Source organism: Heterodontus francisci, chromosome 25 (genome assembly GCF_036365525.1).
Source record: "Heterodontus francisci isolate sHetFra1 chromosome 25, sHetFra1.hap1, whole genome shotgun sequence".
Lineage (NCBI taxonomy): Eukaryota > Metazoa > Chordata > Chondrichthyes > Heterodontiformes > Heterodontidae > Heterodontus > Heterodontus francisci.
The window spans coordinates 25,799,592-25,826,969 of record NC_090395.1 but is presented as its reverse complement, the minus strand read 5'-3'; the positions used below and the strand labels follow the sequence as shown (position 1 = coordinate 25,826,969).

The 27,378-nt window shown below is 41.1% G+C and overlaps 1 protein-coding gene across 3 annotated transcripts in view; it reads right to left on the bottom strand.

The window, feature by feature from the left end:
* csde1 (cold shock domain containing E1, RNA-binding) overlaps positions 1-27,378 on the bottom strand; it is a 129,058-nt gene that overhangs the window by 85,013 nt on the left and 16,667 nt on the right. For all 3 annotated transcript variants that reach the window (XM_068057002.1, XM_068057004.1, XM_068057003.1), the window contains exons 2-3: positions 25,470-25,835; positions 9,491-9,689 (exon numbers count right to left, since the gene is read on the bottom strand). In XM_068057002.1, coding sequence (XP_067913103.1) covers positions 9,491-9,689 — 199 coding nt within the window. In that variant the 5' untranslated portion in view covers positions 25,470-25,835. The remainder of the gene's footprint in view (positions 1-9,490; positions 9,690-25,469; positions 25,836-27,378) is intronic.

The window sequence follows — 27,378 nt, the reverse complement described above, 5'->3', positions numbered from 1 at the left end:
AGGTTCCTCAAATGAGGCCATATGGGTAGAACTTAACAAAAAGCAGGCAATCAGGTTGATGGTCAGCACAGACTCGGTGGGCCGAAGGGCCTGTTTCAGTGCTGTATCTCTAAACTAAACAATCACTTTGCTGGGAGTGTATTACAGGCCTCCAAACAAACGTTAGGGAGAGATAGAGGAGCAGATATGAAGGCAATTCTCTGAAGTGTAAAAAATAATAGGGTAATAGTAGGGGATTTCAACTTCCCCAATATTAGCTGGGATAGTCTTAGTGCAAAAGGCTTAAAAGGGGGCGGAATTCAAGTGCATCCAGGAGAGCTTTTTGAGCCAGCACGTAGAAAGTCCTGCGAGAGAAGGAGCGGTACTGGGCCTAATCTTAGCAAATGAAACCTGGTAATAGTGTCATGGGGGGAGCATTTCAGGAATAGTGACCATAACTCTAAGATTTAAGGTAGTCATGGAAAAGTACGAAGGTGGACTGGAAATAAAGGTACTGAATTGGGGAAAGGCAGATTTCAACATGATAAAACAGGATCTGGCCAAAGTGGACTGGGAGCAGCTACTTGTAGGCAAGTCTACAACAGCCCAATGGGAGTCATACAAAAAGGAAATAGTGAGAGTTCATGGCCAACATGTTTCCGTAAAGGTGGAGGGTAGGACCAACAAGTCCAGGGAATCCTGGATGTCAATGGATATAGAGGATTGGATAAGGAAAAAAAAGGCTTATGGCGGATTCAGAGTGCTGAAAACAGCAGAGGTCCTAGAGGAGTATTGAAAAGTGTAGGGGGGGTACTTAAAGTAATGAGAGCGAAGGGGGGCATGATAAAAGGAAAATCCCAAGGCATTTTAAGTATATTAAAGGGAAAGAGGATAACCAGGGAAAGAGTAGGGCCCATTAAGGACCAAAGTGACAATGCGTGTGTGGAGCCGGAGGACGCAGGTGAAGTTTTAAATAATTACTTTTCATCTGTGTTCACTATGGAAAAGGACGATGTAGGTGTAGAGATAAGGGAGGGGGATTGGGATATACTTGAACAAGTTAGCATTGAAAGGGAGGAGGTATTAGCAGTTTAGTGGGTTTAAAAGTGGAAAAATCCCCAGGCCCAGATGATACGTACCCCAGGCTGCTATGAGGGGCAAGGAAGGGAATTGCAGGGGATCTGACACAAATTTTCAAATCCTCTCTGGCTACAGAAGTGCCAGGTGACTGGAGGACAGAGAATGCAGTACCATTATTCAAGGGTAGTAGGGATAAACCAGGTAATTACAGGCCGGTGAGTTTCAGTGGTAGGGAAACTATTGGAAAAAATTCTGAGCGACAGGATTAACCTCAAGGAGGCAGGGATCAAGGATAGTCAGCATGACTGTCAGGGTGGGGTAGGGTGGGGTGGGGTGGGGGGGGGGGAAAAAAGATGTCTAACAAATTTGATTTAATTTTGGAGGTGACTAGGTGTGTAGTTGAGGATAAAGCAGTTGATGCAGTTTACATGGACTTCAGTAAGGCTTTTGATAAGGTCCTGCATGGGAGATTGGTCAAGGTGGTAAGAGCGCATGGGATCCAGGGCAATTTGGCAAATTGGATCCAAAATTGGCTTGGAATCAGAAGGCAGAGAGTGACAACTGAGGACTGTTTTGTGATTGGAAGCCTGTGACCAGTGTGGTGTACCACAGGGATCGGTGCTGGGGCCCTTGCTGTTTGTAGTGTACATTAATGATTTAGGCATGAATATAGGAGGTATGATCAGTAATTTCGTAGATGACACGAAAATTGGTGGGGTCGTAAGTAGTGAAGATGAAAGCCTTAGATTACAGGACGATATAGATGGGATGGTAAGATGGGCAGAGCAGTGGCAAATGGAATTTAATCTGGAGAAGTAGTGTGAGGTGATGCATTTTGGGAGGACTAACAAGGCAAGGGAATATGCAATGGGTGGTAGGACCCTAGGTGCACTTCTCCATAGATCACTGAAGGCAGCAGCACAATAGATAAGGTGGTTAGGAAGGCATATGGGATATTTGTATTCTATGCCTCAGCAAGAGCAGGGAGGTTATGATGGAGTTGTATAAAACACTAGCCACAGGTGGAGTACTGTGTACAGTTCTGATTGCCACACGAGAGGACGGATGTGACTACACTGGAGGGTGCAGAGGATATTCACCAGGATGTTGCCTGGGCTGGAGCATTTCAGCTGAGAGACACTGGATAGGCTAGGGTTGTTTTCCTTCGAGCAGAGAAGACGGAGGGGGGACCTGAGTGAGGTATACAAAAATTGAGGGGCATAGATAGGAACAAACTTTTTCCGTTAGCAGAGGTGTCAATAACCAGGGGGCACAGATTTAAGTTAAGGGGCAGGAGGTTTAGAGGGGATTTGAATGAAAGGTTCTCTCACCCAGAGGGTGGTTGGAATCTGGAACACACTGAATGAAGGGGTGGTAGAGGCAGGAACCCTCATAACATTTAAGAGGTATTTAGATGAACACTTGAAACGCCATAGCATACGAGGCTACGGGCCAAGTGCTGGAAAATGGGATTAGGATAAGCTTGATGCCCGGCGTGGACACGGTGGGCTGAAGGGCCTGTTTCTGTGCTGTATAGATGCACCATTCAAAAAGGTGAAACTCTTTCAGAGTTGAGTGAAAAAGATAGGGGAGAAAGCCAGCCACGACCGAATTTTCCATCAGCTGAACAGGATGTCTGCCTGTTGTGCAGCAATTTGCTCTGGGATGATTAGTGTGAAACTACTCACAATGACAAAACATTGCATCTGGACCAGAAGTTCTAGTATCTATATACTGTGGACTTTTAAGAAACATATTTTTCACCGCTTCTTACAGGCAACTGCATATGTAATGCAGATGGACTTGATTCCTGTGAAGGTACTGGTCATAAATTACATTTAATATAGAGCTAGGCCTAGATGTTTTAAATACAATGCACTGAACATCTTTCAATGTGAACTGTGTATCTTGCACATTTATAATGTATGGATTCTAAATGTTTGCATCAGTGGCAGAGAAAAGGTTAAAATAGTGTGAAGGATGAGGGTTAAGGCTGTCAAACACTCAGCTACACAGAGTTGTGTAGTGTTTGCGCGACTCACTGTATGGCTCCATTTATTTCATTCAGTGCTATGCAGCACAGCTCCTTGCAGAGTGATTGTGCACTCTAGTTCAGATTTAAAATGTTGTGAATTGCATTGTTATACCTCTCAACCTTGTATTTAAGTAAATAGTCTGGGACCATTCTTCTGTTCACTGCACATTAATGCTCTGGATACAAGGTTAAATGTAGGCTCAGTTTGCAGATAAAATTGAAGACTTAGCAAATAACCGAGGACCAAAAGGAAGCTGCAAAGGAATAGTAAACTGGTGGAGTATAAAAATGTGACAGACGGAATTCAGTATCAATAAATATGGGGGCACACTGATTAAAGAAAAAATTATACTTCCAAAGTAGGTTGATGTGGAAGAGCACAGGGATTTGGAACTTTGGATTAAAGACAGAAAAAGCAGCATCTAAACTGGATAAGACCATAAAAGAGTTGACATGTACAGATAAGTTTACATAAAATCTTAGCGAGATAACAGTTGGACAACAGTGTGCAATTTTGATCTTTTTATCTGTATGGTAATAAGCCAATGAAGGGAATGGAGTATTTTCCCCAATGCGTTCATGACATTTCTGTCCAAAGTGAAAACAAACAAAAACTAAACATATTGGTTAAATTGCAAAAATGTGGAGTAGGGCTCTTGCTTTATATACGGGGTATAAAAATTGGTGCTTTCGATACACACACCAAAGAGTGCATTTTTGGAATGTTAGATGGTTAGACAGGTTGAGTATTAATGTGATGAAAGCCAATTTAAGGTATATTCTATTACCTAACAGTTCCAAGTCTTGAACAAACTCTCAAATTAAATTGCAGCAATCTGGATACAGACAAGTTCAAGGTTGGCCACACAAAGAAAATAACTGGAGAAAGAATTCAACTATGGAGGGAGAGATTAACCCCATAACCCAATAAAGTTTGGATCGGAGGTCTTACAGAGAGGCAAACAAAAGTAGTAATACTAAACCTATACAAATCAGAGGTTAGTTATTAGAATTGCATGTAGCAAACTGGATTTTGCCCGGGTTCAATAAAGTCTACAGCACAGAAACAAGTTATTTGACCCACCTGGTCTACGCTGCTGTTGGTTCAAGACATGCCAAAATTACTGCAGCTCTGAACGCTGGTGTTCCAGCAGTCAATTAAATAATAAAAACGGGCAAATGCATTAATATCCTGGATCATCAATAAAAATGATCAGTTCCAAACATTGATGAAAAGGCACATCATTTCCAGTTTTAAAAGAATGTTACAAGGTACGTAGTAGTCTATCAACTTCGTAGCAGTAAGCAGCAAAACATTTTAAACAGGTGGGTTTTAAAGTGTACAAAAGGCAGGGAGATGGAGGTTTAGAAAGGGAATGCAAGAACCTGGACCCTAGGGACTGAAGCCACCTTTGGTGGGGTGAAAACAGGGGGGGAAAGAGGAACAGATACACAGAAGTGCAGAATTGGAGGAATAGAGAACTTTTTCAGCAGTTGGGGGGAAAAAAAGACGAGAATGGGGAAACTGTAAGGCTGGAGGAAGTTACACAAATAAGGAGGGATGAGACCACGCAATGATTTGAACACCAGGACAAGAATTTTAAATTGGAGGACCAGAAGCCAAGGACAGGAGTGATAGTGAACCGGACTTGGTGCTCGATGGAATACAGGCAGTTTTGGACGTTGAAGTTTAGAGCATGGAGAGCAAATAGTTGAGAGACATGAATAGCACAATTGGAGAATTTCAGCCGCTGGGTTGAGGCAGGGGTACTGCAATATTATTTGGTGGAAAAAGATGGTATTTGTGATGCAGAGGATATAGGTGACCCCCAAGCTGAACTTCTGTAAAACAGGTAAATGCTGATGGGAAACGGAAACAAAAGGGTTAAAAATCCACATACTTGAAGGAAATAGCCACTCATCGGAATGCAAAAAAGTTATCCTAGCAGCCCAATTAAAACAGCTAAAATATTTCATGATCCTGCAACTGCTGAATTAATTTGGTGACTTCCACAACACCTAGCAATACTCTAACAGGCAAAGTTCAAGACCCTTCAGAACCTACACAAATATTTCTTTCACTGTTCTTTACCAAGAGGCTTGAAGAATAGCATTCATTTGTGCAAATGTAAAATCAATTTCAATACAGCCAAAGGTGAGGTGGTGCAGTTTACTCGGAGGAATAATCCCATGGAAAATAAGAGTCCAGGTGGGGCAGAAGTGCAAACGGATCTGGGAGTACAGATTTACAAAAGCAAAGTGGGTTCATAAAGCCATTAAAAAGTGCAATGCACTGACACACCTGTTGGGCTGAATGGCCCGTTTCAATACTGTAAATTCTATATAATTAGCATATGCAATAGAGTCACTTGATAAGTTATAAAGAAAAATATGCCAAAGGAGGAATATTAATTCCCTGGTTGGAAACTTACATTAAAAACTTGTGAAAAATCCTGCGATTAACTTTTAAAAAACTACCAAATGGCCACTGCAATTTGCATCTGAAACACCTTTTCACATTCCAAGGCCTCCAACAGGACAGAGGTCCGAGGAGCATGGACCCAGAACAATGGCTTCCTCTAAGTGATTGAATTACCTCTTGGCATTTCTTCGCAGACGAAGATTTTGGGAAGGTTGTAGTGATAGGTTACAGTGTCGCTGGTGGCTAGTCAGGCCTATCCGTGACTGGCAGATTCTCCCACAGCGGGTACAAGTGAAAGTATAGTCGCTGCTGGGGGTAATTGGATCTATCCTTTTCTTTCGTGCTGGTTCTTCACTCAGTCTCAAAAGGTGTCTGTAGCCTTCCTGATGTAGCATCGCCAGGCATCACTATCTATGGCCTGCATCTCCCACTAGCGATGATCGATGTGGCACACAGGGGGAGTCCTTGATACATTTGCACAGGGCCCCTCTGCTCATTTTACCAGTGGTCAGCTCTCCATACAACACTATCTTGGGCAGGTGACTGTCGTCCATCCGGGAAATGTGACCTGCCCAATGCAGCTGGTTTTGCAGGAGGCTGGCCTTGATGTTGGCTGTTTCCAGGACTTCAATGTTTGAGATGCAGTCCTGCTAGCGGATCTTGATGCTGCCGAGGCAGTGCTGATGGAAGCACTCTAGAAGGCGTACATGATGGCAGTATAGGACCCATGACTCGGCGCCATACGGAAGGGTGGCGAGGACTATGGCTTTGTACACTTTTGAGTTTGGTCTGTGCTCTGAGGCCGTGGTTGCTCCACACACATTTGTAGAGTCTGCAGAATGTCTCGTTTGCTTTGGAGAGCCTATTGTCCAGTTCCTTCTCTATGGTGGTATCAAATGAGATGACACTCCCCAAGTAAATTGTTCGACTGTATTCAACTCTGTTCCCTCGATGACAATGCTTGGCAGTCGATATTCTTCTTGGGGTGCAGGCTGATGCAGGACTTCAGTTTTCTTCAAGCTGATTTTTAGTCCGAAGAGTTGGGCCACCTCGGAAAAACGCGTTATACGTTGCAGGTCTAACTGACTGTGGGCCAGGAGAGCACAATCAGCGAAAAAAAGTTCAGATGAGTTTGTGTCTTTTGAGCCTGAAGATGCCAGAGGTTGAAAAGGCCTCCCTCAGTTCAGAAGCATACATTAACTCCCTCCTTAAGGTATTCCGTTACTTGTTGCGGCATAATGCTGAAAATGATGAGTAGAGTCAGTGCCAGCACACATCCCTGCTTCACGCCATTGGAGATATGGAAGGGACTCAAGAGGTCGCTGTTTTGCTCGACTTGTCTGTACTGATTTTCATGGAACTGCTTCACCATGGCCAGAAACCTGGGTGGGCATGCAAGTTTTTCAAGGATTTTCCAAAGTCCATCTCTGCTCAGTGTCGAATGCCTTGGTGAGGTCTACAAAAGTGATGTACAGGCCTTTGTTTTGCTCACACTTTTAATTGGCTGAGTGCAACTACCACGTCTGCGGTGCCTCTGTTTGCTCTGAAACCACACTGGCTCTCTGGGAGGTTTCCTTCTGCAACGGTAGGCACAGCCTGTTCAGAAGTATTCTAGCCAGGATCTTAACAGCAATGGAAAGGAGGGATGATCCCACAGTAGTTGGAGCAGTCCGATTTTTCTCCTGTTTTTCCACAAGGTGATAACGGCATCACGAAGATCTGGTGGAATCCAACCATGGTCCCAGCAGGGCATGAAAAACTCATGTTGCTTGGCGTATAGGGCAGGGCTTCAAAGCTTCAGTTGAAATTCCATCGGCTCCGGCAGCTTTGTTCTTCATCTGGTTGATAGTGGTCACAGTTTCCTCCAGAGTTGGGCTCTCATCCAGTTCTTCGAGAGGCTGTTGTTTAATGTGATTGATGGAAGTATCATGCACTTTGCACTTGGCACTGAAGAGAGTTTCAAAGTGCTCCGACCAGCGATCCAGGACTGATTCCTAGTTGGTGCGTCGGGTCTTGCCATCGGCACTCAAAGGGTTTTGGGTTTAATATGCTGGTCCACAGACAGATCTTAGTGCTTCATAGAAACTTGTCGCCAGTAACTGTGTACAGTTGAGTTTTTTCCGCAAGTGTTATGCAAGACTGCTTCATCAGCACGGCATTCAAGGCAATCCCAACGCCGACTTTGATAGAGCAAACCCCTCCTAGTGTAAATATTGACATCCTGGGGCCTGGGGAGCCAATTCCAAACCTTGAATCTCATTAGAAGGTTCCAGAGAATACACTGAGACAGTCATGGGACTATCTGCCCATCTCTGCAAAAGCTGGGCGTTCCCTTGAACAAAGAGACAAGCAGCAACTCAGACTGCGCAGCAGAAGACTTTGGGCCTCCCTCTCTCTAGATGATACCACAGGATTGAAGACCATCTGCAACTGTGGACCTCCAAACCTACAGATTGCTACAGACAGAGACCAGGGGAAGAGAGCCACCTACAATCTGCCTCCAAGAAAGGCCTGAGCCAAGCTGGCCTGCCACAAAATGCACTTTGACCAGCTAAAGACTTCAAGAATGCAGGCCACTGAGTCAGCCAACGGCGATCTATTTATTTATTCTGGACTCTAATCCACCAACCAAATCTACTTCTCACTATGTGTGAGATTCTCGTGTGAATGAGTGGTATATTTGTTTTACATCGACTTTAGATTGTTAAGTATATTAAACTCACCTCTTTCTTGTTTGAACTCAAGAAAACCTGGCCGATGTGATCATGAAAGAACCAATTAAAAAGGTAAAAAGGTAAAACAAACACTCGCTGAGCTGGTGAGCACAGCCACTGATTAAAAAAGGAATAAACCCTGTTGCAGTCAAGAGGGGAGCTTGTGACCCCCCCCCCCCCCCCCCCACCTGACCGTTACAATATCCTTTTACATCATTAGCAGACTCCAACTTGCTCTGTATGCATTATTTTGAGGAATTAATTTTGGACTCAACATTTCAAGGCTTGGGAAAATACTCAAGAAGCTCAAGCGAATCCAGCAAAATAGTCCGCCTGATCAAAAACCCACCTACTCCCTCCATCAGAATATTGTGGCTGCAGTTGTGTCCCATTTACAAAATGAACTGCAGCAACTCACCAATAAATTCAAAATTACAATCCTTGACAAGTCAGTATTTAAAGGTGAATGAAAATCTATGGTAAATACTATTTGTTCAATACAAAATAGAAAAGTATTTTGAAGAATCATTAAGTTAAAGTCAAGGAAGATTTTTGTAAATATGAAGTCAATTTCTGGCCTCCATGGAGGCACACCAGGCTGGTTTTGTTAAAAAAAAAACAAATGGGAAGATGGTCCTTCTAGTGTGAGCCTCGACTTCAAGACTCAGCTAAACATATGGAGCCACCCATGGCAGAAACTAAATTCAGTCAGTTGCATTGCTTCGGAGGATGGAGCAGCTCAAAAAATCAACTTGCAGGCCAACCCAGACACTTTCCCTGCAACAATTTACGGGGATGCTTGGAACACTTTGTGATGTCAGATCAATCTCAGCGTAAGAGCACTGACCTTGCAAGTCTTAAACATGCTTTTAAAAAAAACTAATGAATATGTAAATAGGGGAGTACTTTCAACATAAAGGAAAACTTGAGTACTTTAAGGCAATTTCTACTGTAATAAATCAGCTTTTCCATAGCTGTGTTTTAATGGTTTTTACATGCTTGCATTCATTTTATTTGGAAATGTGTAATTACATCTTCCACATGTTGTAGGAATATCAGATATTCTGGCTTAACAATTCAAAATGAAAATTCTGTAACAAAATTATTGCTTCACTTACAACATGCAACAAACAGCACAACTACGTTGCAAATATAGCAATTTTATCCTAAAAATTGTAAGCTCCTATTGGGGTGGGGGGGAAAAAAAAAGAGCATGCGCGAGAGCTGGTATATTATACATATCCAGCAGTGACTACTCACCTCCCACTTTGAGATCCTGAAGATTACCACTGTACTGAGAGCAATGGAAGAAGAGTCTGGCTTGACGTTCAGTGCACTGGATAAATCCATATGACGACAGCAGTTTCTCTATGATGCCTGTTTCGCGCAGGGCTCCTGAGGTACCATTAGCAAAACCGGAGTGGCCATTGTTATGCAAGAGGTTCGGATCAAAGCTCATCTGTACAGGGCAAAAAGGTATTAAGGTAACACCCAAAAACGAGAACCTAGACATCACACAGAAGCATTCCCTTTTAATAACCATGGCAAACCAAAGCACTGGACTTTGATAATGATCAGAAGTGGATTTTTCAGATGACACTTTCTTAATGTACTTAAAATCTAAACATGCAAATTTAATAGGGCACTTGACTAAGACACATCTACTATTCAAAAAACAACCCTCACCCATAAACAAACATTTGCATGTCTCCATACTTCAAAAAAAAGGGAAATTTTCTAAGGGGGGGGGGGGGGGGCTGTGGGGAAGAGAAACAGTGAAACCATATTTTAAGTTGAGATACTCTGTGGCATTCTTTAGTCACTGACAAAGGTCACGTTTCACAGCTCATACTAAATTCTTGGTTCATCACAAATTTACTGAAAAGTTTAACTGGTTGCCTTTGCAACTGAGGGTGTGGAAAAGTTTGAATTTTTTTTTGTAAAAATAAACATCTGATGAGATTGCTTAAGCTTCAAAATACTACGATTTGACAATTCAGAGCATTTACCATCACATCATGTAGTTATTTGTAGATATTTCTACAAAAACCATTTCAAAATAAAAGTTTAACTTTTGCAAAAACCCTGAAGTAGTTTTAGAGGGACATCAATTTTGCAGAAGTGCAAATAGAAAAGATACCTTACAGCATCCTGGATTTCAGGATGAACGGCATGAATGTATATGAAAGCATTGAAGGATTAAGTTAGTGCTCATAGACAACTAAAATAATGCTTGCCTTCTCTAAAAATAAAACACCCCAGAGTCAGATTAAAATTCAGATTCTTCAGCAATCAGCCACAGTATTTTCATCTAAAATGATCCATACAGCATTTCTAAGAAACAGGTGCAAAAAAAGCTAAAGGACCCAACAGGTCAATTAAAATAAAATCAATAATCACTGCTGCAAAAGTTCAAAAGGTTGTCAGCTTGAGTTCAACATGCAACTACATTAATCAGTGTTCAATTAACAAAAACAAGCAGCTTTGTGTCAGTATGTTAAAAACATATATACTCATCATTTCTAAAAATGGATGTTGCCAGAAGTCAGGTATCTAGAAATGTTTATAACAAGTCTTACCTCTGACTTGAACAGAGTTTTGGCTGTAACAATTTTCTTCAAGCAGAAGAGTTTCAAGACAGTTGCCAAAAATTTGGCAAAACCAATGACAACTACAGGACACAAGTTTGAGTGGCAGTTTTGAATATGGGGATCATTTCCACTTCTGCTTATTCAATGGGACAAAGAACCTCAAACATAAAAATTACTGCAATATTTACCTCAGGCCAACATAAGATCTATTCTCCAATCTGCTAAGTTTTATTGGTGTTATTTGACAGTTAAATAGTACAATAAAAAGGGTATATTTTAGGAATTAAGTCTTCATTTTTCCCTATTCATAATGAGTTGAATTCTAACTGGACATTTTACAGTCCACCACATTCCACTTTTGAAGGGTCTACCCAAAACATATTATCTGTTCTCTCCAGATATACTGACTGACTTGTGTGTTTCCAGCATTTTTTTCTTGTTTTCCAGCGGCTGCTGTATTTTGCACATTACTTTCTCAAATGCTGTTTCTGCTACCCATGGCCCTACCGATTAAAGATGCAAAGCACCTTTCCAGTTTTGGTGCTTTGTAAGTGGACAACTATACCTGGTGTAGATTTTCTTCCTTTTGCTCCAAGAAGAATGACCTTTGAAGCCCAGTAACATCAAGTCATTCACTTTCTCAAAAACAGCATTTCCTCTAAACATTTCTATGTTCCATACAATTCTAATTCAGGCTCATCAGGTCAAAGACAGACATGGTTAATATACTTTGGATTCAGTCTCATATTTGGTATAATTCAATTCCATTCAAATGTCCCCATATTACAAACCACAAACAAGATAAACCTAGTGTTGCTCTGATACCCTGTTTGTCAGAAGTTTATATCTTAAGAATTAGCATTCAACTGGAGTCCATGCAAGTGCATTTACTTCCCAAGTCAGCACATCAAATGGCAATGCTACCATTACTACATGCTGTTAGTATGACAACTGGATCACTAGTCAGTTCTTCCCTACTTACTGATCTCTGATAAAGAGGAATTCTCTTCTGTTTTTTAGCACTGATTGAGGCAGAGCGTGTAGTTGAAAGCGAGCGAGTGTGTATACTAGGAGCTGGAGGAGCAAGATGCTCTGAAGACATAGCGTAGAGGCTCTCCATCTTATAAAGCTGGAGTATGAAAGTACAGCATTATAGAACACATCCATAAATGTAGGTCATAAACTATGTACATAATCTCAAGTTTCTTCAAAGCCAGAAGAAAAACATTCAAATTTCTAAATCAAAAGAACACAAAGCATTGCAAAAAACTTGATTTTCTATACAAGCCACAAGATAGATGAAAATGCTGGAACTAACCAGCAATATAAACTTTGAAACTGGGATCCACATTGGATTAACAAGCTAATCCAGCAAGTAGCTAGGCAATACAGACCAGAAAGGTCTCAGTTTCATTACTCAGTCTGCTTACAGTTAGATAACCTCAGTCAGGGTGGTAATGGGAATGTTATGGTAGCCTGGCCATTCATGATTTAGGGAAGCAAAAAAAAAAAACAGCCAAGGCTTGTAATGCATGTGCTCATGAGGGTTAGGCTCAGAAGGCTTACACAGGCTTGGATGAAGTTCATTTGAGCAAGGTACCAGAGGGTAACTTGTAGCTAGGTGGAGGGGAAGGGATGTTAAAGGAGGGAAGAAAAACTGGACAGGCACCAGGTTTAAAAAAAAAAAAACTGCCATTTCAAAACACCTCTGAAGTTTAGTTACTTGCACAAATACAGTTTGAATACAAACTAAACTACCCAACTATTGAACGAGAACTAGTACATGGAGTTCAAGTGGTGCCTTGCTTCCTGTTAGATGTTGGGACAAACTAGTCTACAGGAAACAAGAGAAGCACGAGTTCAACCCAGCCTTAGCAGCATCCTCAGATTGCTGATGCCCAGGTCAGGGTAGCAGCTGGGAAATTTTCACAAGTGGGGGTTGCCCAGCACCATGCAACTCCATAGCAACTCTCAGGGAAATTTGCTGTGGAACTGCTCCAAACATTCCCCATCAATATCCACTAAGGTAGCTTAGTGGGAAGGGAGAACCTACTTGATCTCCATGCCAACAATTAAAATAAAAAAGCAGGGTGTACTTTGAACACGAGATTATGCATGGACTGTCCTTTCCTTAAATTATCAAATCTCCAATAGTATACACTAAGAAATTAATAGCAAGATTTCCCCATCACTTGTGTTCACTGACCTACGCGGTCTCGATCAAGTAACGTCGATTTTAAAATTCACTGTTTTCAAATCCCTCCATGGCCTCGCCCCTCCCCGTCTCTAATCTACTGCAACCTCAACCCTCCAAAATATCTGCACTCCTACTTCCAGCCTCTTGTGCATCCTTGATTTTAAATCGCTCCACTATTGATGGCTGCACCTTCAGTTGCCCCGACCCCAAGCTCTGGAATACCCTCCCTACACCTCTCCATCTCACTTCCTGCCTTTAAGATACTCCTTAAAGCCTACTCTTTGACCAAGCTTTTGGTCATCTAACCGAATATTTCCTTTTGTGGCTCAGTTTCATACTTCATTTTATAATGCTCCTGTGAAGCTCCTCAGGGCGTTTTATGTTAAAGGCACTATATAAATAGTCGTATGGTTGCATTCATCATGACAATCTGCAAGAAAACCAATGTAAGGGAAAACAACTTTATACTGTATGAGAAGAGGGTGCTAATTGGTAGAAGCAAGTTCACTTGCCAATCAGCACCCTCTTCTCATACAGTATAAAGTTGTTTTCCCTTACATTGGTATTCTAGGTGGATTGCCCTGATCAGTGCAAGACAAAATGCTTCAACATGTCTCTTTTCAGCAATACAACTATATGGATACAAGTTGTTGATTTGCACAATCCTATGGTTCAAAGAACAATCAGCCTATTTTGAGTAAATCTTCCAGAAGAGTTACAAAATAGCAATGTTTATTCTTAGAAGAAAAATCTAGGTTACAGCTGGAACTGTACCAAAATTGAGAGTTGTCCCCTAAAGCATCCATGTTTGTGCAAAGACAGCTCACATAATACCTCTGCCCCCCTCGCTACAAATCAGCACTTTCATGAGATTGTTTTTAAATACTGAAAAGTTTATCACACTAGTGTCACCCTGCCACATAACAGCTCTGCTGCAAGCAGAGTTTGAACTGTCATTTTAACTGAGCCCCCTACAACTATGCACATTTCAAAAAAGCCAATATAATACACTTACCCATGCTGAGTTTTCCAATAGTTTGTGCATTCTGTTACATCACTAGCTACACTTAGATACCATATTTTTCTGCTCGACGTACCCTCACCCATGAAGAAACAAATCTGGCTCTATTCAACTACATATTCACAATGGGAGGAAAAGTAAAAGGAACTGGTGATGCAGCAAAATTAAGTACCATTTCCCTCTGGAATCAGTTCAGTTTAAAGTCCAAACAATGTTTTTTTTTAAGTCTTTCTGCTAGCTGTAAGAGTTCTAAAACTGAGCTCGGGCTATCTCTACCTAATCCCCAGTGGCTACAAACCGCAGCACAAAACTTCCCAGAGTTCAGCACAAATTGGTAATCCACTTTAGAGTCCAGTGGCTGATGTAGTTTTTCTTCTCTCCATGTCTTGCACAGGTTCAGCAAGGATATTCAAAGTTGAAGTGGAACACGGAGTTACTAACCAGCCATTGATGATCATTCGAGCAGATTCACCCAAATAAATTCATAAAGACTTCAGTTCTTTTAGGACCTTTATAGACTTAAAAGAACCCATTTTAGTTTTAAAATATTGCCAGACCCCACTATTAAGTAGGTCGACTTTTTCCAGTGATCTGGGGTGCCAAATAATTTATCTTGCCAATTCTTTTGACCGCTTTATACGGACCAGTGAACTGTGTTTCTATGGTTCACCCTGTAAAGGCAATACTAAAATTTCATCCCCTGGTTGAAATGTTCAGGTCTTTGTACGCTTGTCTACCCATTCTTTCACAGTGGTTTGGGATGCTTTAAAAAAGGTGTTGCTGAGCTGTTCCTGGAGCACGGATACATAGTACAGAAGATTTATCCCTCGGTTCTAAAAACCTCTTTTAGTTTTAGAGGACCTCTTATCTCATGTCTGTAAACCAATTCAAAAAGACAAAACCTGTAGACTCATTCATAGGAACATAGGAGTAGTAGGCCATTCAGCCCATCGAGTCTGCTCCACCATTCAATATCATAGTTAATCACCTACTTCAATGCCTCTCTTTCCCACCCCCCCCAAACACTATCCCCCATCACTTTATATCATTAGCATTTAGAAATCTGCCAATCTCTACTTTAAACATACTCAATGACAGAGTTTCCACAGCCCTCTGGGGTAGAGAATTCCAAAGATTTGCAACTGTCTGTTTAAAGGAATTTCTCATCTGTCCTAAGTGGCTTCCTCCTTATTTGGAAATTGTGCTCCCTTGTTCTAGACTCCCCAACCAGGGGAAACATCTCTAGTGGCAAATAAAAATCAGTCTAGCCCTTTATCCTAATCTTGGAGATATTCACAACAGTATGCCCTGATCATTGTTTTGAGAGTCTGATGATACCTTTCTAAAGCTCCCGGCGTCTGGGTGGTATGCTGAAGGCTTTACTTTGAGATACCCAAATTACCCATAACTTCTTGAAACATTAAGACATAAAATTGGAACCTTGATCTGACTGAACTTCAATTGGTAACCTAGATCTAGTAAAGAATTGGGTTAACTTCTCTACCACTACCACCCTGCTAAATGGTTCTCCAGTAACTGGTATGAGAATTAGAGGTGCCAGTTTTAAGGCAGGTTGCAATTTTCCCACAATCTGGCACGTATGGCATGTTTTGCCAAATTGTACCACGTCCTTGCTAAGACCTGGCCAGTAATAATGTTGACTTATATGTGATTTGGTCTTCCAGATCCCCATATGACATAAAATTCCTATAGCAGGCACTACCTTAATAATTCCCAGCAATACTTAGTACCACTACTTGTCAAACAACCATCCACACGTCTTCCGCAGGTCTGAGAGGTGGTCTCTATTTCCTCATCAGATCCCCATCTTGAAAATAGCCATCTGGATATCCTTTTGCCTCAGCTTCTGTCAGAGCTGATTGTGCCACTTTATTTAACTCTGGATCAGCTTGTTGAGCTGTGATCAGAGAAGATTTATTAACCACTTCATTTGGATTATCTAAATCCCCAAAGAAAGTTTTAGGTATTTGGCTGTCTGTGGTAACAATTTTATCTCCGACAATGGAACTCGTTTAGCCATTGCTCGGGTTACTGCACATGAAGGAAAAATTCCTGGAAATTTTTCCTGCAACTTTTGTGTCTCTAATTTCACTTGGTTTCTCAGCGACTATGGGAGAAACTAATATTTTTGCTCCGGCCAAAACATTCCCTCAGGGGGTCAATTCCATCTACTGGCAAACTATGGACAACTCCTAGTTGCCGCCCCAGACTTAAGGTCACACTCTAGGTGCACTCGATACAAAAGGTACAGATATATACTCCCCACCAATACCATTCACTAAAACTTTAACATTGTGCGCTTTCTGATGGAAATGCTATACCTTTCCGCAGCAGGAGCTTGGGTTGCTCCTGTATCCAAGTATAACTATGGATTTGCCTGCCTCACTTGAGGGATATGGAGTTACTTTTCCTTTCTACAAGACTTCCCTATAACTTTCAGGTATCTTATTCTCAACCTCTACACTCATTGATTTTTCCATTTGGCTTTACAGCTGCCAAAACTACAACCTGATCTGCTACACTCAGTCAGAACCCCTTTCTCTGCATTAACTAAGTACCCCAACAAGTCTTATGGGTTTACCTCGCAACTTCCAGCACTGAACGAAAATGTCCCACCTTGTGGCAAAGGTAGCACTTCAGCTTGCGGATCTCACGTTCACCCTCAGCACCTTTCTTTCTGGCCTGAAAAAAAAAAGGGGAAAGAAAAAAAAAAAAAAAAGAGACCCTGGGGCGTTCCCAGCAGTCCCTTCCTGTCCCTGGCTACTTGCCTTCCTTTCACTCTCCCACCTTCCATCCTTCCAGGATTTGGACTTATACACAAGCTCAAAATCATCAGCAATTTCCACTGCTTGCCTGGCCCTTGAAACCTTCTGGTTCCCTACATGAGATCTCACTACTGGAGGGAGTGAATTTTTAAATTCTTCCAGGAGAATCAGTTCTCCAACATTCTCGTACATGGCTTCCATCTTCAGTGCCCATATCAAATGATCAAAATTAATTTGCTTTACACTCCAATTCTATACAAATCTGCCCAGCCAATCTCCGGATGTTCTGAAACTTCTGTTAGTAAGCTTCAGGGACCAACTCATACGCAGTTAGAATCTCAGTCTGCAGAAGCCTCTTCAGAAAGCATGGCACAAACTTCATGAGCTCTGCCCATCAACCTGCTTTGCATAAGCAGTGTCCAGCTTTCCTTTGGCCATTTCATTTGTTTGGCTATCTTTTCAAAAGAAATGAAAAAATGCCTCTATGCCCCTTTCCTCAAACTTAGAATTAGCTTGCATAAATTTAGAACAGTTTTTTGCTGGATCCTGGACTGGAGACAGATTTTTCCCCACCAGGGCAGCACAATGGTTAGCACTGCAGCCTCACAGTTCCAGCGACCCGGGTTCGGTTCTGGGTACTGCCTGTGCGGAGATTGCAAGTTCTCCCTGTGACCATGTGGGTTTCCGCCCACAGCCAAAGACTTGCAGGTTGATAGGTAAATTGGCCATTATAAATTGCCCCTAGTGTAGGTAGGTGGTAGGAGAATTGAGGGAAGGTGGGGATGTGGTAGGGAACATGGGATTAATGTAGCATTAGTATAAATGGGTGGATGGTCAGCAGACTCGGTGGGCCGAAGGGCCTGTTTCAGTGCTGTATCTCTCTGACTGAGAACTTTCACTAGAGTCAAGACCACCCTTTATCTTAGTTCCATCCTTTTTAAATTTGAATTCCCTTGCTTTTTTTGCCACTTTCTCTGAAGTTCAAGCTTAAGTCTTTCCAATTCTATTTCTTTAAGTTGTTCCATTTGTGATAATTCAACTGCATTACCCTCTGATTTACAGTCATCATCTTCCAATTTTAAATGTCAAGCTATTACCTCAATTACGTCTGTTTTAGCACCCGATTTCAATTCTAACCCCAACTGTGTTGCCAATGTTTAGTTTAACCTTGGTTAAGCTTTGCAAGTCATTGAGGGATACCTCCTCCTTCCCCAGAAAAGTCACAGCAACTGCTAGACATTCTAGTGGTATAAACTTTACCCTATTATACAAGAAACCTGGTTTTTTTTTCCAATTATTACCCCACTTAAGTGAATGATATCGGTGTTGGGTTAGTCCTGACAAGAGCCCCCACTGATATGACCATGGCGGGAGGAGCACACTTAATTCAGTCCCACTTCTCCACAATGTATCAATAACTTTTCCCACTTACTGAAACAGCCAATTAGATACTCTTTGTCCCAGAGTAAAGCACACCAATCAGGTTTCTTTAAGAAAGATTATAAACCAAGTCTTAACTGATAATGAAGTAAATATTATGCATATTGAAATATTAAAGCCCCTTTTTCTTTTTAAAATATATATCCCAGCCCTCTCACATCCAAAAACCAGTTAACTGGGAAAAAAGGGATTTTTGGTTACAGCTGCTATAAAGGAATAGAAGGAATTAAAAACTTCAACTGCAATGATCTGAAAGTCCTTTGGTTTGGCAAGGTGTCCCAAAGTCAAATAGCTGGCTGCCACTAGGAACTTTTCCAGGCAACGTTGATGAGCAGTCTGTTTGGGGAGGCGTTCAAAGAAATTCAACTGCAGAAGGCTTCACAGATGTTACAGCAGGCCCGCAGCAACAGAGGTGTCAGCTCCCTCACATATTCGATGAGAAAGTCCTTTTAAAGATGCAAGATTTCCGCAAAAATACAGGAGGCAACAGTCTAACTTCATACAACCTTTGCTGTTCAAGAACAGGGATTCTGTAAAGAGGTAATTGTTGTCTGGTTTTTCTTCTAACCGCCTGGCAGGTCCATATGCAGATTCTAACTGCCTGCTTTTGGTCCGAAAAACAGCATCTTTTAACAGTTCAAAGTGAAACTAACTTTTTCCTCCCCCAAGTCTCATGTTAGTCAGAAATTCTCTATTGTCAAAGAATAGTTCTCAAGTCAACCCCCTGTGATGTTTCTTGAAATCACCTGGTTTCCAGTATTTGTTCACTGGTCAAAAACAGGAACCTCTTGCTGACCTTCCTTTTTATTTTCAATGCATCCATAATGTTCCGCTATCTCCAGATGTTGCAATGTCCATTAAATCCTTTAAGTGTTTTAAAAACAGATTTCCAAGTTTTAACACAAAAAAAGACTCTTGTAACATTATGAACAGGAGTCATGAAACTGCAAACAAAAAATATTAGCTTCAGGGTCTGGGACTATGCACCCACTGGACTACTGGGGTTAGGCAACAACGTTTGATAGGAGACAAGATTTAAGCAGATAAGTTCTCTCCATCATGGCAATGTGCTGTTCATCCAAAAATACAAATTAAGAGTAGGCCACTTAACCCCTCGAGCCTGCTCCGCCATTCAATAAGTTCATGACTGAACTGATTACTTCACATTTCCACCTACGCCCAATAACCTTCCACCCCCTAAGAAGCTTTTAAATGACTCTTCAGAAAGCCCTTCTGAATGCCAGCCATATTCAGATGGCTGTTTGACGGTTTTTAAAGTGTGTGCACATGATCAGAAAAAAAAACTTGTTGAATCAGAGTGGTGGAAAATCCTTTGTGCAGTGCCTTTGACAACAATGTGCTGATCAACTCTATGAAATCAGCAAGTCAGGATTTTATACAAGTTATTTTGGAAATTTTCCAGAGTTATTCCAAAATGGTGCCCTGCAGCATTTTCAGGAGAGTCAGTCATTTACAGCATAAAAGGAGGCAATTCAGCCCATTGAGTCCATGCTGGCTCTTTGTGGAGCAATCCAGTCAGACCCACTCTCCTGCGCAAGCCCCCGCAAGTTTATTTCCTTCAAGTGCCCAATCAACTTGCTTTTGAAATCATTGACTGCCTCCCCTTCTGCTGCGTTAATGGACAGAGTGTTCCAGGCCTCGCTGCGTAAAAAAAGTCCTTCCTCACATTCCCCCTGCATCTCTTGCCGAAAACCTTAAATCTGTGTCCCCTCGACCTCATACCAGCAGTTAATGGGAACAATTTTTCCTTGTCTAACTTATCCAAAGCTGTCATAATCTTGTACACCTCTATCAAATCTCTCCTCAATCTCCTTTGGTCCAGGGAGAACACCAGCTTTTTTTAACCTAACCTCAGAGCTAACCTCCCCCATTCCTGGAACCATTCTGGTAAATCTCTTCTGCACCCTATCAAGTACACTCACATCCTTCCTAAAGTGTGGTGACTAGAACTGGTAATTATAGACCTGTGAGCCTTACTTCAGTTGTGGGTAAAATGTTGGAAAAGGTTATAAGAGACAGGATTTATAATCATCTTGAAAAGAATAAGTTCATTAGCGATAGTCAGCACGGTTTTGTGAAGGGTAGGTCGTGCCTCACAAACCTTATTGAGTTTTTCGAGAAGGTGACCAAACAGGTGGATGAGGGTAAAGCAGTGGATGTGGTGTATATGGATTTCAGTAAGGCGTTTGATAAGGTTCCCCATGGTAGGCTATTGCAGAAAATACGGAAGTATGGGGTTGAAGGTGATTTAGAGCTTTGGATCAGAAATTGGCTAGCTGAAAGACGAGAGGGTGGTGGTTGATGGCAAATGTTCATCCTGGAGTTTAGTTACTAGTGGTGTACCGCAAGGATCTGTTTTGGGGCCACTGCTGTTTGTCATTTTTATAAATGACCTGGAAGGGGGTGTAGAAGGGTGGGTTAGTAAATTTGCAGATGACACGAAGGTCGGTGGAGTTGTGGATAGTACCGAAGGATGTTGTAGGGTACAGAGGGACATAGATAGGCTGCAGAGCTGGGCTGAGAGATGGCAAATGGAGTTTAATGTGGAAAAGTGTGAGGTGATTCACTTTGGAAGGAGTAACAGGAATGCAGAGTACTGGGCTAATGGGGAGATTCTTGGTAGTGTAGATGAGCAGAGAGATCTTGGTGTCCAGGTACATAAATTCCTGAAAGTTGCTACCCAGGTTAATAGGGCTGTTAAGGCGGCATATGGTGTGTTAGCTTTTATTAGTAGGGGGATCGAGTTTCGGAGCCACGAGGTCATGCTGCAGCTGTACAAAACTCTGGTGAGACCGCACCTGGAGTATTGCGTGCAGTTCTGGTCACCGCATTATAGGAAGGATGTGGAAGCTTTGGAAAGGGTGCAGAGGAGATTTACTAGGATGCTGCCTGGTATGGAGGGAAGGTCTTACGAGGAAAGGCTGAGGGACTTGAGGTTGTTTTCGTTGGAGAGGAGGAGAGGTGACTTAATAGAGACATACAAGATAATCAGAGGGTTAGATAGGGTGGATAGTGAGAGTCTTTTTCCTCGGATGGTGATGGCAAACACGAGGGGACATAGCTTTAAGTTGAGGGGTGATAGATATTGGACAGATGTCAGAGGTAGTTTCTTTACTCAGAGAGTAGTAGGGGCATGGAACGCCCTGCCTGCAACAGTAGTAGACTCGCCAACTTTAAGGGCATTTGAGTGGTCATTGGATAGACATATGGATGAAAATGGAATAGTGTAGGTCAGATGGTTTCACAGGTCAGCGCAACATCGAGGGCCGAATGGCCTTTACTGCGCTGTAATGTTCTAATGTTCTAATACTCCAGTTGGGGCCTAATTAGAGCTTGAAGGTTCAGCATAACTTCCCTGCTTTTGTATTCAATGCCTATATTTAATGAAGCCCAAGATTCCATGCTTTGCTAACCACTACCTCAATATGTCCTGCTGCCTTCAAACATCGATGCATATGCACCCCCAGGTCTCTGTTCCTGCACGCTCTTTAGAACTGCGCCATTAAGCCTATATTGCCTCGCCCTATCCCTTCTGCCAAAATGCATCACCTCACACTTATCAGCATTAAATTCCATCTGCCACTTGTCTGCCCATTCTGCTAGTCTGTCCTATTTCAGGCAGCTCACATCATCCTCACTGCTTACCACTCCAATATTGGTATAATTGGCAAATTCTGAAATTCTACTGTATTCCAAGATCCAAGTAATTTATATATAGCAAAAAAAAGTAGCCCTAGCACTGACCCTTGGGGAAATACCAGTTAAAGGCCTGCTACCCGACCCGAACCCGACGATGTGTCGGGGTCGGGTACGCTCTATCACAGTTAAGTCGCTCCACTGTTAATTACATTTTTTGACTAGAAAGGTGGTTTTGTTAGTTATTTTAAGCACGTGCAGATCAACAAGAAAGTGAAAAAATGGAAAGTTAACTGATGGTTGGGTTGGGCGCGGAAAAAAATAGAAGTACTTGGGCTGGGTCGGATGTGGTTCTGTCGGGCTCAAGTCGGGTTTTTTTCTTTTTGCAGACCAGAGCAGGCCTTTAATACCAGCGCCTACAATCCTCCAGTGTGAAAAACATTTTCTGTCCTTAAGCCAATTTTTTTCCCCCCCAATTGGACGCTGACCCTCCTATTCCATGAACCTCAACTTTGTTAAACTGCCTTGTGTGTGGTATACGTTTTAAAATCCATACAGACAACATCCACCTGATTCCTTCTGTTACCTCAAATTTCAATTAAATTCAATGAGCGTGAAACATTTAGCAATGAAAAGCCCCCAACATAGTTGCAGTAAAAGCCATTTTAATCTTGCTAAAACACAAACTTCCAAACCACATCTTTTAATACTTATCTGAATTTACCTGCCAGCCGTCAGACATATGAGCAAAAAGATAGCCAGTAAACAAAGTTGCAGGAAAATCCACAAGCCCCATGAACAAAATTACTTTAAAGAAATCTAATTTCAATTTCACTAAAGAGAATGCCAAATCAATAAAAAATTTCTCACCCATGTAAGAAAAGGGCAATAATGTTAGTTCGATTTACATTTTAAAAAATTAGCTTCCAGCGCTCAAGATGGAATACTTTCCTTAACTTTTGAAAGTAAGGATAAATTTCAAAACAGATAATTTTTTTTAATGCTAAGGCACTGGGACCAGAGAGGGGATAAGAGAAATGGTTTACACAGTAAGCGTCTTTCCGGTATTGTTTGAATTTTTTTTTTAAATAAAAATATTTTGAAGCTATCTACCTCATGCTTTGTCAAGTTCTTCAGCCTGTTCTATAAAGAAATTTTTGAGTTCCAATAACTACTGTTTCCCAAACTACCATAACTTCAGCTAAAGAATATCCAGCTGGGATGAGATTGACTTTAAACAGGGGGGGGGGGAAAGAAAAAAAAGAGTAAGCAATTATGCTTATTTTACATTCATCTATAACCGATTAAGAATTTATACCTACACACCCCGTTCCAATTATCCTCTATCCTCTCACCCTGCTTGACTTGGATGTCGACAATGCTGTGGGCAAGTAATTCATAATACATTGAAAAATCTTCTCTGTGCACAGTTCCAGTCAACTTTTTCCATTAAGTACACTGTTGCTACTGGCAGGAGGGCATAATTACAGTTTGCCAAGTTAATACAAGCAATTTCCTTCAAAAATGTACATTTCCATCCTAAATTCCTCTGTACCCAACAGAAGATGCAACTTTAAAATTACACCGGTGCATGCTGATCCAATGTTCCCAAATTCTACTGCTGCAACATCTAAAGACTGCACTTAGTCTTGATGCAGAGTGTACAATGCTACTGCTCCACTAGACTGACGACCAAAGAAAAAAAATTTGATCTTTAAATTTAGAACTGAATGGAGTCAGAGCACTTGGGTCAAAACATCTTTAAACTCAATCATACCTTGCTTCATGATCTATGTAAACAGGCTCGAGTTTTATAGAGATCTCAATACCCAAAACAATGTTATGTAATTTTTTCTCCCCAAAGATGTTCAGTTAAATGTACTAGAATACTGCATTATACTCTTCACTAATCCAGCAAACACTGAAGAAAATACACACTTCAATTTTGCATTGCACTGCATCCTTTGCAGAAGATAGAGAGAGCTTCACTGTGAAATGAAATGCATCATAGGCAGGATATAAAATTATTAACTTTAACTAGAATTTCCTTATGTAGCCAGCCTGCCAAAAACAAATTTGCATTAAGACCTCCATAAATGCTATTCATTGGACTTTCACAAAACAGATGAAGTAGAAGCATAAAAGATAATGTTTCTACTCAATTTCTACATATTTGTGCAAGTAGTCTGGATTTTCTGTTCTCACCTAAAAACAAAAGCATTTCAAATTAGTGATTATAACGAAATACAGAAGTAAAAATAATCCAAAGGATCGTTCGGGCTGCTCTGTAAAATCCCACATTTTGCTTGTGGAGAAGTATTTCTCGGAGGAGCTATTGCCCTGTAATGCCAATCTCTGCAACATATGGGACACAGTACACAAAAAGTTAAGCAATCTTTAAGAACATGGGTTGCTAACCTAGACATCCAAGTCAGTATCAAGTTATACTGTATAAGCAAATATGGCATTTATATTTGCTGAGAACTTTATTCCACAGTCATGTTGGGCTGAGCACATTTGTATTCAAATTAATTAAATGGGAGATCTTCATTAGGTACCACAAAAGCACTTTTGTCGCACCTACCACCATGTCATGGCACACTTAAAGTTTATAATTCAATTGTTGAACTAGCTAAAATAGTTAAGTTTCTGGTAACAGTAGCACATTTTGTCACAAATAAATGTATCCCTTTTGTAATTCAATTCTTCACTGCAAATATCAATTTTAATACCAATGCTTTGTTTGGTTCATTTCAAACCAATTGTATTTGTATGCAGTCTTCTCCCTTCAAGGGCATGCAGCAGACTCTCTTCTGGAGGGGGAGATTTAGCATACAGGGACTGAATCATCTAATGTTTTATAATTTCTCATGAAGTTACACTACCAATGCACCACATATGAATAGAACAAGGGTTAAGTGGCAGCAATCTTCTGTGGAGCTAATCATGCAGAAATAGATTTTAATCAAATTCTATTTCCAAGGATTTTCTGGTGCACTGTCAATTGAGAGTTGAGAGAAGGTGCATTGCTAAGAAGGGTGAAAAGAGAAGAAATTTACCAGTCTTGTCATGGCCTTGCCCCAAGCTGTTCCAACTTCCTCCAGCCTTATGTCCAAGCCCACGTCCATTGGTCTTCAGAAGTCAATCTATGCACTTCCCCCAATTATCAGTGACAAATCTTTCAACCATCTCAGCCCTATTCTCAAACTCCCTCCTTAAACTCTGCATTTTGCCATCTCTGTTCCAGGCTTCAAAGCCTCCTCAAATTCTATCTTTTCAGCCAGGCCTTTGGTCACCTCTCCTAACTTTTTCACTATTGGTTGGTGTCCTTCTTTCCCATGAAGTGACCTTCAACATTTTCCACGCTGACCAGGCTATAGAAATGCAGATTGTTGTTGGAAAGGGGAAGGTCTAAAAGATGCAAAACAATATGAGGGTAGAGGCTACAAGGTTTGTGGGGTATCCTTCCAATTGAGATAAGCATTTCCATTACGCTAACAGGGCTGGATTAGTTTCTTTTCAGTAAATATCCTGGTGGATTACATACCTTGTGGTGATGTTGAATATTGCACGTTGTACTGTTGTCTGATCTGTTTAACACACGCTCAAGAGGTTTTCAAATGCAAGGTGATCAAAGAAGCAGAGAAAAGGATCTATCAAGCTAGCAGAGAATTCCTATTCTTGCTGCACTGGAGAGCGTCCCAGGACAGCACTGAGAAGAGTAGAAGGTCTAGCAGCGTTGGGAAGTGCTCTTTGTAGGCTGTTGAGTAGGCACAAACTTCGGTTTCAGATCAAGTTTTCTTTAGCTGCAGTTTGCTCTTTGGTTGTTTCAGCTTATTTTGATTTCTCTCAACGTGATCCGAACTTGAAGCAGCAGTTTCAGATGGTAAATTCAGTTCTATTTCACTTCATACTAGAAGGAGAAACAGAATCAACATTAAAAACGGCAGAAAGGATTTTAAGGATGGTTACATTATTTTAAAAACATTGCATTCAAGAAATAATGCTATAGAACAGCTTGAATAACCAGCTAAAAGCTGTGTCCTCTGTTCAAATCCTACAACACCTCAAATTTGTGACTGCAATATACATTGAAAATATCCCAACATACGAGATGTAGAATTCCCTGGCAGTCAATTGGAAATGGTTAATAAATCTAAAGTAATTGCACCATAACCATTAATCCTTGAATGGTCAATTAACATGGAATGTGCAAGTTGTCTGTACCCAGATAGCAGCTGCCAACACAAACCAACAGAATAAAGCATTGTTAAATTTGAACCATATTGATTACAAGGGATAGCAGCATGCTAGAGACTTAACTACCTTGCACATCAAATCCCAAACTTCATTTGAGATTAGGACACTGGACCGTTAATCTCCACTGATTGTGCCAATCCTTTATAATCAATCACCCTCACAGACATCATGATTCCCCTTGACATGCAATTTCTCTAAAATATACATTAATGGCATATCATCAGTTGAATACTCAAATAAATAGAGCTGTGGGCCTGGCATATTAGATAGTCCCAATATTAGTGATTAACTGATGTCCACGCTACAACACAATTCAATTTTATCCGTAACACAAGTAACATTTATACAACAGCTTGAAACGATCAAAAGTACTTTTGAGTCGAGGGAAAATATAATGGACATTAGTGGTAAACAAAATTATGATGCCCTAAAAAGGTGAAGGAATAGCAGAAATTTCAAACTTTTAAGTCTCGACTACTTAAAAAGCAAGCCCTACCTACAGTTTTCAGAGCAAGTATGTGGATAAATATGTGCACAGGACTGACGGACTTCCCAGATGGATCAGCTCGTATATGCTGTAACAGCCACAAACACCTGCACTCAGATATAAACCGAAGTCTGTGCCGAGCTAGTGGAGCAGGGGAAATAATCGCCAAAATTTCCATTCTGATCATTAAAGCATGCAAGAAGCTCTAAGCTTGGTAGTACAGTGCACAATAATTGAATAGCATACCAATAGTAACCACCCAGGCACACAGACTCATTTTGGCAACTGGGACCAGTGGATAAGATTTATGAAATAAACATTTTTTTTCTTTAAAAAAGTATGTTTTTGGAAAAATGTGAATAGTTTAAAAAATTATGCAATAAGACCAGGACAGATGTTATAATTGAGAATGTTAGGGTACAAAAATGAGCTTTTATGAATCACTGAATTTTCTCATCGAACTTTTCCTACAAAAGAAGAATTTCAGCAGGTTCTAAAGGACTGTATTGCTCTGCAGTCAGGTATCCTAAAGTCCATTAAAACATTTGAGGATAATATTGCAGCTGTATGTGGCTTTTCTATGTTCTTGCCTACAGCTTTAGGCAATATCAAATGGGCAGGGGTGAAGGGCTGGGAAATTAATGGGTTATATCACAGCCCTATTATTTCTAAGACTGGGTTTAAATCCAGCTAGATTAGTAGAAAGATT